The following is a 14,081-nucleotide window of genomic DNA, read 5'->3' on the forward strand; positions in this document are numbered from 1 at the left end:
TTTGGGTCAACTTAATAAGTACTCTACACTCTGGAAGTGTGACAGCTGTTTCTCTACCTGCTTTAGTGAAATGTTTCAATTCTTGCCTAATGTGTGAATAAGAGGAAATGGTGATTAATAATTTGATTAAAGATTCCTAACAAAACCAAGATGTTGCAATTAATTTGATATTAGAACATAAGGAAAAGGTGATGAGATGAGGAGCAGCTTCACCTCATGGCTCAGGTTTGTGCCGTACACACACTGTATTAGAAACTAAATTATTACATGACTCATGCAGATGCAACCACCAGCACTCAATTACATTGACCATATTTTCTAAATATGCCTGTGATGTCTGTCAAAGTTACTGTCTACATGGAGTTAAAATGTCACTAAAACAAAATTGTCTAGTTGCACTGGTCGTTGTCCTCTGTCAAGAGTCTTGTAGAACAATGAATACATCCCTGCACGGAGCATGAATGAGTTTCATGGCCGACTTCCTCCATGGCTTGAATGAGGGCATAGTGTTAAAACCATCTATGGTTCTGTAAAAAAAAAAAAAAAGATCCTTATTGAGGTTAAAGATAAGAGGAAGTACGAAGAATTGGACAGAAAATAGTGGATGCTGCAGTTTGGCTCAGTCAGAGGACGTATTGTCTCGGACGACAATGTACCACATCTGTTCTGCATCCGTTTGATCTTCTGCCATGATGTTCGTTGGTGACTGTGTATTAAAGACCTCCGTTGGCAGCTGAGGACCCTGTATATCTACTGTGCTTGTGGCTGAATGTTGCTTTCACAAATAAGCTGTTGATAAGAAGTGAGGTTAACACTGTGGCCGTGGTTGTGCAGATCAGATTCTTAATTTTAGAATAAACATAGAATAGCATTCATAAGGAAGAAATGGCAATGTTGGTCAGGAAGGATTAGACTTTTCAAATTGTCCAGACATAACAACCTACTTAAAGAAGTGTGTAAATGCGATGTCCTCCATGCTGTTGTCCACACGTACGACTGGGAAAACAGGACCTGTACTTTGATCCTCACACATAGAGCTGGTGTGACTAAGACGTCCCAAAGAAACAGTGTCACAGAACTAAGAATGTGTTTCTCAAAAGTCAGAAAAAATAACAATAACTAATAATTGTATATATCCAAATCGCAACGAACAGGTGGCAATAACCCACTCAGCCAAGGTGACATTTATGAATGAATATCATTTTATGTGTCACCACATATCTCCTCCTGTTCAAATCTTGATCTGATGGTGTTTTCCACAGGCTTCAATCGGCTTCACGATGGACCAATGAGCAAACACACACATATATAAAGAAAACTCATCCCGTCAAAGTGGATAGTGGAGTGACAGTGTTCCCTGACACGTAGCTATTGTACAATATATTGTGAGACTGGTTCATTGGCATCTACCTGCAGCATCAGCAGAGTATGTTAGAAATGTTATAAAACAGTTGGAAAAAAAAAAACTCTGTCTTTTGTTTGTCATTGCTAGACATTTAAATGGCTTTGTCACATAGCACAGAAGCATGTCCTCGACTATGATTAAGGTCAGGCAAGCTGAAAAGTAGAACTCATGGCAGAGCCACTGAATTAAATTGCACAGGTGGTCGTAATGCTATGCTTTATTGGTGTATGTCAGGTACAGGAAGTATTATTAAGGGCAGATGAGCTCTCAAGGCACATCAAGTTTCTAAAAGACAATGAATAAGGAGTTTCAGCAAAATAACATGATATAAATCAGTAGAACAAAATGAATGAATCAAAGACAATTAAATCAGTTATTTCATACAGATTAATTTGTTGTTCAATAACTTTACCTACAATATGTAGCCCAAAGTATGTGGACGCTGCAGTTCCTAGTTTACATTAGATGGACAGCAATCAACTGTCCACATACCTTTGGCCACATGGTGTATTTAGGATTTCATTTATTTCATTTGTTGCTTGATTACTTCAGTGTGCATTTCATTCAGCATCTATGTGATTGGATTTCTTTAGAGGCAACCCAGGCTCTGCAAAAGAACAGAGACAATTAAAGGTAAGTGAAGGCGGAATAAAGAAAAGGATGCAACAGATGTTTCTGTGACTATGGAAATAGCAATTATATCCATTATCCATTTACTGTGATCTCACGGCTGTTGTCATGGAGATTGCTCCATTGTCATGAAAGAGCAGAGCGGCCTTTGAGCTACTTACAGTAACATATGTAAGCCACCTCCAGGTACTTGTAAGTGCCACCACAGGGGTCTCCAAACACTGAGTTGCTCGCGCTGACAGTGCAGCTGTTTCTCCCGTTGCAGCTGTGGATGCAGAGGGATGTGAGTGAACACAAGTTTGGGTGGGATTTGATAGAAGACAACGTGTAGGATTCAGCTCTGCTGTTCAATTGTCTACGTTGTACGTTGTGATTCCATATTTTGGGGTCAGATTTCGTTGGATTTTGGGGATTTAAAACACTTTAGTGCAAAAACAATTGGATTTGGGACACGAGGGAAAAATTGCACCTTTGAGCAACTATGTTAGACGCCCTTGAGCACTGCACATTCTGGACCTGCCCTGCAGGACGTTGGTAAGAGCACGTGGTCTGGTCATGGCGTCCATAATCAGCACTGTGGATGTATAAAACCTTCCCTTTATCTGACAAAAGAAGGAGAAAAGTAACATATTCACACAAGTTCTATGTGCATGTTCATAATATTACTTGAGCAAAGCTGTAATAAAAAACATTGAGATCTCACCACACTGAAGGTTTAACACAGATCCCTCACATGTTACACTGCGTTCTGACAAAGCAAAGACACATCACCTCAGACACGTTGTAATAATCCAACTTAGTGGGAAAAATGTTCAGTTACACACAAATGGAACTGACTTTCTGCGATGCAGGTGTAGATGGTGTCCAGGTATTTGTAGATGCCATAGCAGGGGTCAGAGGTACGAAGGACATTTGTGTTTATTTGACAAACTCTCTTACCATCACATCTGCAGGGAGAAAAAGAAATTCTATGTCATATAAAATCCTGTACATCACAGGATACTGTGCATCCAAACGTCCTCGATACATCAGCGGGAGTGTATGAAATGTGAAGCAGTGAGGGAGATTGAATCTTGTACATAATTTGATCAGTCAATCCGCTCTAACGCTCACATCCACCTCACACGCTGGTTAATCAGAGCCAATCATATATTGTCCGTTCAGCCACAGTTTCCCTTGTTGCAGAATTGCTGACACTCGCCCTGTTTTCCTTTATATTTACATCAAGTAAGTTCAAATCCTGAACTGCTTTATTTTAACCTGTCTGTTTTTAGATGCTCTGCCTGTTTCTCGGACTCCTGTTTTCCAGAGAGTATCTAATAATCTGCCTCATGTCTGCATTTGGGTCTTTGATGCCTGCTGCAAACACAGAAGAAGCTAACTCACTACTATGACTTTCGTCTACTCATTTCTTTTTGCCCACTGGTCACTGGTTCACACATAATTACAGCACATAGTGTTCAGGGTCCATGACTTACTCACAATGATTTATTTATTTAATTTCATTTTTGAAATCCAATGGTAATTCTTGTTTGTTAAAAAGGAGGAGACTTCCATTAACCTGTTAACGTAATTAAATTCCATTAAGAAACTTCCTATATGTGGTCCAATAAACACAGTTGAAGTAGAAAAGTAACTTGTTTATCTAAGTTTTATTTGCTTAATGTTGATGTTTTTTAATTTTTACCGTGTGTGTGTGTGTGTGTGTGTGTGTGTTTGTGTGTGTGTGTGTGTACCTTTCCTTGAGGACGCTTGTGGTCCCCTGCTGAGCACAGTTTGTATTAGAAAGCTGTTGTGGAGACCAGCCCTCACTGCAGGTCTTACTGTCTGCTCGTCCATACAGAGCTGCCTGCACACTGATCACTCCACTGTCTGTTACACAGCATGTGAAGAGGACACAAATGTTTCAGTACTGTCAGAGAAAATGTCCTACAGTGTGAGGATAGTAACATTTAACATTTTAAACATCAACAACAGCTTTTAATAAAGTTATTTTTTTCATAAAAGATATGACGAATCAACATTTCAGTCGTACCACAGGTCAGTTGCTGGACATTGTTGAGGTCATCACAGGTGATCGCTCTCTCTAGGGACAGAGTGGTCCGGAAACTAAATGCAGCTTTAGAAAAACCTGAAATCAAAAGTTTTTTTTTTTAAATCTGTTGACACAGATTAATGGGTTATGAATCCAACATTTAGAAATATGAGCCTTACAAAAATGCACGCAATGAAAAAAATTGTGAACATTGTCATACAACATTCATTTACCTGAACAAACAAGCAAACATGTTGCTGCCAGCACTGAAAAAGAAACAAGTTACTCATTAAAAGTTTATGAAAATTCCTATTGTTTCTGTGTAAAGTCAGTTCCACAAAGTTCCGAGAGTTAATTACATTGAACATGAAATATCATGAACAGTAAATGCAAGAAAAAATGCTTAGAATTTTTCGTTTCAAAGTGGTTTGTCCAATAATAAGTAACAACCATTAAGTTCTTTATGACCTCAGAAGAATTAGCAACTTCCACCCGTTAAATTTAATTCATTGTCCTTTGAAACTATACAGATATTATTGTGTCATCTTCAGTTTTGTCCTTACATAGTGTGGTGCTGCGTCTGAGGCAGAGCATGGTGTTAGAAGGTCTGGTTCCTGGAGAAGAGTTGAAAGGATGGCGTTTTAGAGAATCATCACATATTTATAGATTGTTGGAGTTTGAACTGTTCCATGGGAAAGTCACAACGATCATCTTAAAGTAATGAGCTGAATGAGGAACTGAAACCACTGGAATTAGCTAAACAATACTGACCCACATTCAAGTCGACACAGATAATTAATCTAAATCTCTGCTGCTGCTGAGTGAAGTCTTTTGTTTGGGGAGTTCATTACTAGACATTTAAATGGCTTTGTCACATAGCACAGAAGCACGTCCTCGAGTATGATTAAGGTCAGGCAAGCTGAAAAGTAGAACTCATGGCAGAGCCACTGAATTAAATTGCACAGGTGGTCGTAATGCTATGCTTTATTGGTGTATGTCAGGAAGTATTATTAAGGGCAGATCAAAACGTAAAATGGGAAAGTCACAACAATCATCTTAAAGTAATGAGCTGAATGAGGAACTGAAACCACTGGAATTAGCTAAACAATATTGAACCACATCCAAGTCGACACAAATACATAATCTAAAAAAAAAAAAAACACCACCTACCAGACAAACAGGTTGTCTCTGCTTGGAATTTCATTTCCTAATTACACACATACAAAAGCACACGTAGCCTTCTACTGTTTGTCTTATCCTATTTATTTTGTCTTCTATTAACCCTCTTCTTGTTCAGAGTTGCAGAGCTGTCTCTTGTATTTAATTTGTAGCCTAGACCCTTGAACGTCTTTAATCAACTCTCAGATTTTTTTTATTAGAATGGTCTTGTTTATGTCAACCAGTCTGGCTTCATGAGTGGTCATTTCACAGAAACTCCACTACAGACGGTCGTGGAATCTCTGTGGGCTGCAAAAGCCACAGGTCAGTCTTCTGTCTCAATGCTACTTGATCTATCTGCAGCTTAAAGCATGAGTGAACCATGAGGGTTGCTGCTGCATTTTGGATTTTTTGCAGGGGTTTGATTGTGCATGCGAGTAACCCCGTCCACAGGGCGATCAAGATTAAATATGACCATTGCCATTGAGAGGTAGTGTTTGATCTTTCTCATGTTGTAGAGGGCAAATCTCTATGCCCTAGAGACTGAGGAGATGTGGTCTGTGAATCAACGATTACCCCAAGATTTCTGGCCGACTTAGTGGGAACAATTACAGCAGAACCAATGTTAATGCTGAGGTTGATGTGTTTTGTGTTTTCTGGATAGACCACAGAGAGTGTGGACAGGAGGATCTGATGGTTCATCGTGCCAAAGGCTGCAGTTAGATCGAGTAGGATCAAGACAGAAGAGTGACCTGCGGGTTTTGTAACCCGCGGGGATTCCACGACCATCAGGAGTGACCATGCCTGAAGCCAGACTGGTTGATGCTAAGGAAGTTCTTCTGGGAGAGAGAACCCAAGTGTTGATTGAACACTGCTCATTCAAGGGTCTTGGACAGAAATGGAAGAAGATTCAAGACGCAGAGTTTACAAAAGTAGAATGGGAGGCTGAGCCTTTAGCTATCAAGCCCCTCTTCTTTGGAAACAGGTTCCAATCCAGATTCGGGGGGCAGACACCCTCTCTAGTTTTAAGACTAGGCTCAAAACCTTCCTCTTTGATAAAACGTATAGTTAAAACTGCTCAGTCAACCTGAACTAGCTCCTACTTAAGATGCTATAGGTTTAGAGTGTTGGGGGAATCCAGCAAATGCAATGAGCTCTTTTCTTTTCTCTCTTCACTTTCCACTCACCCCAACCGGTCAAGGCAGATGGCCGCCCATCCTGAGCCTGGTTCTGCTGGAGGTTTCTTCCGGTAAAGGATTGTTACCTAGGGCTTGTTCAGCGGGGATTCGTTGGGCTGCCTTTACATACTTGTGTAGTCTGGACTTTATTATGAAAAGTGCCTTGAGATGACTTTGTTGTAAATTGGCGCTATATAAATAAAGTTGATTTGAATTGAATTCAAGAGGGGCTTTTGTCATATGCACAGGTTAAATGTAGATGTTACACCGCACAATGAAATTCGTATTTACAATCCCCCTTCCAGCAATAGAAATAAAATAGAAGAAAATTGGTATATTTACAGTAAAAAAGACTCGGTACTGAAACAGCAAGGTACAGGAACATTGTTCAGTACAGTATGTGCAGTATGTTCACAGCAGTGGCTGTGGATGAAAGCTCCCTGTGCCCTTCTAGCTTATCGTGTGTATGGACAAAACTGCAGAGATTGCAGTATTACAGTACAAAAATGAATAGTGGTATCAAGGTGCTAGCAGCAAGGGAGCTGTTGAAAGTGATAATAGTTGAACAGCAGTGAAATTGTTAGTCTGTGATAGGGATGGGGGGTGGGAGGGGATGCTGACAAAGCCTAATGGCCTGTGGATAAAAGCTGCTTGGTCAGTCTCGGTGTTATGGATTTCACACTTCTGTATCTCCTACCTGAGGGCAGAAGTGTGAGGAGGCTGGGCTGTGGGATGTGTGGAGTCTGATGATGTTGTGCACTTTCCTGAGGGTCCTGATGTGGTGGATGTCCTCCGGTGACTGGAAGGCTGCTCCTGAGATGTGCTGTGCAGTTTCCTTCACATTCCAGGGGCCACCGTGTCCTGTGCAGTGCAGCTCCTATACAGAGACTTTAGTTCCATTTCCTACCTTAGACTATTTTTGCAGGCAATTTTGCCATTTTCTGTCCCTGGTTCTCGCTTCCAGCTTCACCGCTCATCATAACTCATATTGTTTACACCTGTTCACGATTTAGGTCCAGGTCTTCCCACATTTCCCTCGTCTCACTCCCTGTCAATATGCCCAGCTTGTCATTGCCTGAGTAATCCTGACTTTTGTTATCTGGACTCTGTTTCACTGCAACTTTGGTCTGTAAGTAAAGAGTAAAAAGTAAGAAATCAAAATGTCATAATGTTGAGACTTTTAATATCAAATCAAATGGGGAAGAGCAAATGCCATTGACAGTGTCAGTGCAGGTTTCGTGGGCATTGGAGGTGATGATGCTGAAGAGGTTTATTGTGGACGACACAGAATGATGCAAAGTCTAAAAAAAAGTTTATCAAATGACAAATTATTCCATAAACATGTTGATTTTACCTCTTTTTTTGGCTGCAAGACATTCTTACCCTTTGGTACAGTTTATATTTGACATTTTAGAAAGTAGTGTCCATTTTGTATTTTTAATCTATATAAAGTTTCAGACATTTTTAACTCGCTCCATAGTTTAAACCCCACTACAGACACATTTTTTCACTAGTTCCAAATTTTGTTTATTCAAATATATGCTTTCTGATTTTTACAGTTTTAAAATAAAATAAAACCTTTTAAAATTGGGATCTAATTTGTTGGATTATATTAATTTGCTCTGTTGATAAATCTGATGGCTCTTTTTTTTTACTTAGCAAATTTAATTTACATTTGTTTTGTTTTCTTATACACACACAGACATAACACATGTATCTAAATCCTAAAACCCACAAAGAATTCTCAAATTACAATTGGACAGGATCCACTTTAATAATACGGTTAGAAATGCACCAGATCTTTATTTGCTGTGCCAAGTTTCAGTATTGATCGTAAACCTGTTCCACTTTTCAGCGTAAAGGTTGACTGACATTTAGCAGACGTTACTGCTTCAACAAATTGACAGAACTCGATACAATACTTGGAAAGGCTGGAGCAACGTGTAGGATAATAATGGTGATCTGACTTTTTTATTGTGAAATGGAACTTCCTCAGGTTTATTGGGCAACAGGTAAAAACTGCACTGCACATTTCTTAATATACTGCGTAAAGTGCAGGAGAATATTGATCAAGAACACCTACATTTTAAAGATTGAAAATTCAAACCCTGTCAGAAACAGCCAGTTAAGAATCATAACATCACATTTATAGATAATATCTGCCAACATAAGGAGCCATATAGAACAATTCATTATGGGTAATAGAAAATATCAATACAAAATGTAGATTCCAGTTTAATCATTTCTGTGAGCTAGTGTTTGTCCGTCTTGGTTGGGTCAAAGTTCTGGTAGATGTTGTCTTCACATGTTGGGACTGAATCCCAGTTCTCATAGATGACAGATAACTGAAAGGAAAAAAAAAAAACCTTAGTGCTCCTTCATTTAAACCAGTGGCCGCACGGCAGCACCATCCGTATCTTTGGTCTCATCACACAACTTAACAGCTTCAAATAAAAGTTTATTTTCTTAACCATGTGCTTTTCATTGTTCCAGACCAAACTGAGATTTTTCCTCTGCTGGTGAAGAGGTGCATCAGTCAGTAAAGTCAGCATTGACAAAATTGAGTTCCAATGAAATGAAAAGAAAAAGTACAACCACAGAGAATCACTAAAGCTACTGGGATTTCCCATTTGACCATGAATGATCAAAGAAGTGTCCCACGTGACTAGATTTGGTGCAGAATTGACAGATTAGACACCGTGCATTGAACGCTGACGCACACTTGAAGACAGACATGTCAAAGAAAGTCACCTCCTTGTTTGTGCCTTCAGTGGTATTTCTGAGCATGTTCCTCCTTGTCCTCCGTTTATACAAGACTAGTAGTGATACAACCAACAGTGATACACCAACTAAGGGGACACACACAACCAGAGGCAGGACAGATCCTTGGTGGGGGACATCAGAGAAGGCTGGAAGGGAAGAGACAGCGAGAGAAGTAGTTTGTGTACAGTTTAGAAGAAATCTGTCTTCTCTGTCTTGTCTTACAAACTGAATTGTGATCTGTTGAGTTTATGATCAGTGTTGGAACAATAGATCAGTGTTTTTTCTTTATTCTGCTCGTTCTTAAGTAATAACATATGGTTTGAGGCAATTTAACCTTTTTTGGTGTTAATCTTGTGGCTACTTGGTCTAAAAGTCTGTTAAACTCTATAGAGGAGACTTTGGTTCAAAAGCAGCAGAAATAGCTAAAAAGATGTTTTTCAGGCAGCTCTGCATGTTTGATTCTGAACTGGCCCTTACACTGTGTCTGTGTTGTTGAAGAAGGTCTGAGAGTCTGGGTCGTTTCTAAAGTTGTTGGAGCTGTGAACAACACAAAAACAGACAAACAAAAAATTAATCAAAAAAACAAAAAAACAAAAATACCATATGACACATGTGTCTTGCACCATCTAAACTTCCCAAACTTAATTAATTCTGAATTATAAAATAATTCAGCTGCAGGAGAACAGACTCGGTCACCTCACTCTGTCCACTGTGTCTGATCACTGAGGAAGTTCAAGTCCTTGTTCATTTTATTCATTCACTTCCTTCCTCTCTCTCTCTCTCTCTCTCTCACTCTGCATATTAGTTCACAGCTTTAGCTGCATCATATATATGATGATGATGATGATGAAGGGAGAACAAATGTTCTGTACGTTTCTGTAGATCAGTGACATCATGATGACATTAGAAATCTGACTGAAGATACTTTCAGTTTCTCTGGACAGAACTGTGGATCTTTGCTTTATATTATTTGTTAGTTGGCATCTTATTTAATAAAGAAAAGTGGCTGGTAGATTCAGTTTCTCTTGTTTTATAAACTTAGCACTAGTTCATTCTCATACATAGATTGCAGCAGATACAAACTTCTCCATTTGTTCAATTCTTCAACTAAACTGTTAGAAGCATCAGTACAATTAGAGCTGTATGAGTAGAATGTGTAACATGTACAGTACATGTAAAAGTCTGTTAAACTCCATGGAGGAGACTCTGGTTCAAAAGCAGCAGAAATAGCTAGAAAGAGGTTTTTCAGGCAGCTCTGCATGATTGAAACCCAATGAAGATGTTTCTGAACTGGACCTTACACTGTGTCTGTGTTGTTGAAGAAGGTCTGACAGTCTGGGTCGGTTCTAAAGTTGTTGGAGCTGTGAACAACACAAAAACAGACAAACAAAAAATTAATAAAAAAAAACAAAAAAACATATGAGACATGTTTCTCGCACCATCTAAACTTTCCAAACTATATGTGCTACTGTGCAGACAGGAGATGCTTGGATTGGTAAATTTGATGAAATGTAAAATGTGCAGCAGAAGTTACATGTTGACCTAAATACAGACGTTAAGTTTAACCACCCCTCACATACAGAGAGGGCTGCTGACGGAACATAGCAGAAACACATAGAAGACACAGAGTATGTGTGATAAACTGTGCAACACAACGGTAGTGATAAAAGACAGGAAATCGATTAGCTCATTTTCTGCAGTATCGTTGGCAGATCTGTTATTCTGACAGTCTGAAATTCTATTTTGTTATTAATAGAATAGAAATAGAAAAAGGGAATAAAACGTTTTTCATGACATTTTCAGATTTAAATCCCTTATCACTACTCTTTACTGTCAGTTAAATGAATTTGTGCTTTGAACAGAACATATGCAGATTATGAAGAAGTAGTTTCACAACACTTCATAAAAAACTCACCCTCTATAACAATTAAAGAAAACGTTTTGGATGAATCTGGAGACAAAGCTCTGCCGTAACCACACTTGTACTGTCCTGAGTCAGACTTCTTCACCTGTGTGATGGTCACATACAGTCCATATGCAGATCCGTCTATATATTCAACACCGTATCTTCCACTCTGAGCTTTTTTCTGATCTGTTTCAATGAGGACGTCCTCTTGTTTTTTACAGTCGTCTTTGCAGAAGAAGAATCTGCTTCTGTTGACTTCATCATAACATGGCTTACTGAGAGTCTCTCCTTCAACATTTGTACGGATAAACCCAGTATTTTTATCTAGTTCTGAAAACATAAAGAAGCAACAGTTTCTTGATTTACATTCACAAAGATACACACAATAACTGTCACTGATCTACCATCAGGAAAATACTGTAAGGCCAAAGATCCATTGAACACCAATAGCTCACATTCTTTCCTCAATTCCATTTGATTCCATTTGACAAAACTCCTCAATACGCTGTATCTTAATACATAAAGCTTACCGTTTAGTAGAAACTCACCGTCTGACACTCTGGCCTCATATTCACAGTATGAATCTGGACCTGAAGATTTGCCCACACCAAACTTGTACTGTCCTGAGTCAGACTGGATCATATTTCTGATGGTCACATGCAGAAACATTTTGCCAGATGATCCACTTTTATATTCAAAGCTGTATCGGCCATTGTTAGCTGTGTCACTCTCTGCTTTAACCAGGATGCCGCCTTCTGAACATTCTTCCTTACAGAAGAACTTCCAGCTTCCAGAAGAAGAAAAGTGGCACATAATTGTCCCATCTCCTCCTTCAGCTCCTGTGAAAATGGTGGGTTTTGCACTGACGAGCCCAGTGTTTCCACCACACAGTGCTGTTGAAAAGGTGAACAGTGAGTTCTGAGGGTCAGTACTTCCTGTGTAGTGTCTCTTCTTTTTCACATTTACATTTACGTTACAAAATTTTCACTTTTCTAACATTTTGTAAAGCACTTTGTGATTTTACCTGTGAAAGGTGCTGTATAAATACATTTTACTTACTTACTTCTTTGTGTGTTTTATTGGTATAATTTTCCCACTTTTCAATAAAACAGTTCTACATTTTTTTTACCAGAATACATCTGAGAAAAATCTAATAAAAAAAAGCAAATAACACAGCTGTAGTGAGACATTTGGACGTATGCAGTAACTGTACTGAAGCAGTACACTGCAGTATTACAGAGACTCACCTGATAAGAAGCAAAACAGCAGAATGTGGTGGATTTTCATTCTGAATTAAGAAATAATTCAGCTGCAGGAGAACGGACTCTGTCACCTCACTCTGTCCACTGTGTCTGATCACTGAGGAAGTTCAAGTCCTTGTTCTTTTTATTCATTCACTTCCTCCCTCACTCTCTCGCTCTCTCACTCTGTATATTAGTTCACAGCTTTAGCTGCATCACATACATTATATTGCCAAAAGTATTCGCTCACCCATCCAAATAAATGAATTCAGGTGCACAAAGCAAGGTCCATAAAGACATGGATGAGTGAGTTTGGTGTGGAAGAACTTGAATTGCCTGCACAGAGTCCTGACCTTTGGGATGAGTTAGAGCGAAGACTGCGAGCACTGTGTATTATGTATTTCATAAACACACTTCCCAGAAGAGTTGAAGCTGTTATGGCTGCAAAGGGCCGACGTCATATTAAACCCTATGGATTAAGAATGGGATGTCACTAAAGTTCATATGGGTCTAAAGGCAGGTGAGCCAAAACATTTTGGCAATATAGTGTATATGATGATGATGATGATGAAGGGAGAACAAATGTTCTGTACATTTCTGTAGATCAGTGACATCATGATGACATTAGAAATCTGACTGAGTAGGATGTGTAACATGTACAGTGCATCACAGCGCTTAACGTTTGTAATGTTACGGCCTTATTTCATAATGGATCATATTCATTATTTTCCTCAGCATTCTACAGACAGTACCCCATAAGGAGAAGTTTGTTTGAAATCTTTGAAAATGTATTAAAAATAAAAATCCCATGTGAGACTAGCTGACCAAACCTTTGCTTGTTTCCAGCATCATGCTAATCAAACCAAATGTCTCCAACCTAAACTAAATGATGCTATGGGTGTTGGGCAAAGACAGGAAGCAGAACTTTCCATAATCAAATTGGGCCAAAGAGAAACCAGTCAAATATAAAGACTAGAGCAATGAGCTGTATGGTTCACACTGAGCGAACAACTAAGTATTTCTGCCCTATCACCAAATCTTTGAACTAAACTTCAATAAAACAACCTCTACACTTTAAATGTGACTCAACCTGCAGGGAGACGTTGCTCAAGTGTTTTGCATATGTGCACAGTGTTGCCTGATTAATAAAAAATGCTACTTCTGTGTGTGTGTGCTGTTCTGAGAAGGGAGAAGTGGTCTTCTTGTCCTTCTCACTCAGCTGCTGCTGTTTGTCTGTTTCCTCCTGCTTCAATCAAATGATTTTAGTAAAATGTGTCTGTTAAGAAGCAACCATGTCACGGTATGTAGGTTGTGCTTCCTGTTTTAACTTAATTCTCTCAGTATAGAACTGGCCAAATATAGACTTGTGAGTTATGAGTAATGAGTTATGTCTCCAAAAACAGAGATATGAAACTGTGCTAGAATGAGGAAACAAATCTTACTTGATATTCTTTCTGTCTCATATATGTCCTCCACAACCGGGGGAACCAAAGTCTGACGTTTTTGTTCATTGTTTCCCTGGCCCTCACATACACACTCAAAGAAAGCAACACATAGATGACACAGTAGTAGGTGTGATACGATAAACTGTAGTCATAAAAGACAGGAAATCAATTTTGTTATGTTCTGCAGTATCTTTTCAAAGCTTATCGATTCAACAGTCTTTAATAATTGGGGTTTGTTTAATTCTGGGGGTTTTCAGGCATCCACACATACATTTACTGTGTTCTTCTCACACATGCACAGTTGCAAGAAAAGGTTTAAG

The 14,081-nt window shown here is 39.0% G+C and overlaps 2 protein-coding genes across 4 annotated transcripts; both read right to left on the reverse strand.

Moving 5' to 3' along the window:
* Positions 1 to 1,607: 1,607 nt before the first annotated feature.
* Positions 1,608 to 4,703, reverse strand: LOC137140018 (L-rhamnose-binding lectin CSL2-like). Of its 2 annotated transcripts, XM_067528025.1 has the most exons (9): positions 4,634 to 4,703; positions 4,304 to 4,336; positions 4,071 to 4,166; positions 3,772 to 3,907; positions 2,873 to 2,982; positions 2,739 to 2,783; positions 2,505 to 2,637; positions 2,197 to 2,300; positions 1,608 to 2,012 (listed from the first exon to the last, which is right to left on the reverse strand). In XM_067528025.1, coding segments are annotated over exons 1-9 (690 nt in total). In that variant the 5' UTR covers positions 4,665 to 4,703; the 3' UTR covers positions 1,608 to 2,010. The 2 variants fall into 2 exon arrangements, with proteins under 2 accessions (XP_067384126.1, XP_067384127.1); XM_067528026.1 differs by lacking the exon at positions 4,304 to 4,336 and having other exon boundaries at positions 4,634 to 4,679.
* Positions 4,704 to 7,609: 2,906 nt separating this feature from the next.
* Positions 7,610 to 12,434, reverse strand: LOC137140012 (uncharacterized). 2 transcript variants are annotated; one of them, XM_067528017.1, is made up of 8 exons: positions 12,323 to 12,434; positions 12,135 to 12,225; positions 11,624 to 11,968; positions 11,085 to 11,405; positions 10,471 to 10,530; positions 9,647 to 9,706; positions 9,158 to 9,315; positions 7,611 to 8,751 (listed from the first exon to the last, which is right to left on the reverse strand). In XM_067528017.1, the coding sequence occupies exons 3-8, from the start codon at positions 11,886 to 11,888 to the stop codon at positions 8,659 to 8,661; spliced, it is 957 nt and encodes a 318-aa protein (XP_067384118.1). In that variant the 5' UTR covers positions 11,889 to 11,968; positions 12,135 to 12,225; positions 12,323 to 12,434; the 3' UTR covers positions 7,611 to 8,658. The 2 variants fall into 2 exon arrangements, with proteins under 2 accessions (XP_067384117.1, XP_067384118.1); XM_067528016.1 differs by lacking the exon at positions 12,135 to 12,225 and having other exon boundaries at positions 7,610 to 8,751; positions 12,323 to 12,433.
* Between the last annotated feature and the right edge of the window lie 1,647 nt (positions 12,435 to 14,081).

The sequence above is a fragment of the Channa argus genome, chromosome 13, assembly GCF_033026475.1.
Source record: "Channa argus isolate prfri chromosome 13, Channa argus male v1.0, whole genome shotgun sequence".
Classification (NCBI taxonomy): domain Eukaryota; kingdom Metazoa; phylum Chordata; class Actinopteri; order Anabantiformes; family Channidae; genus Channa; species Channa argus.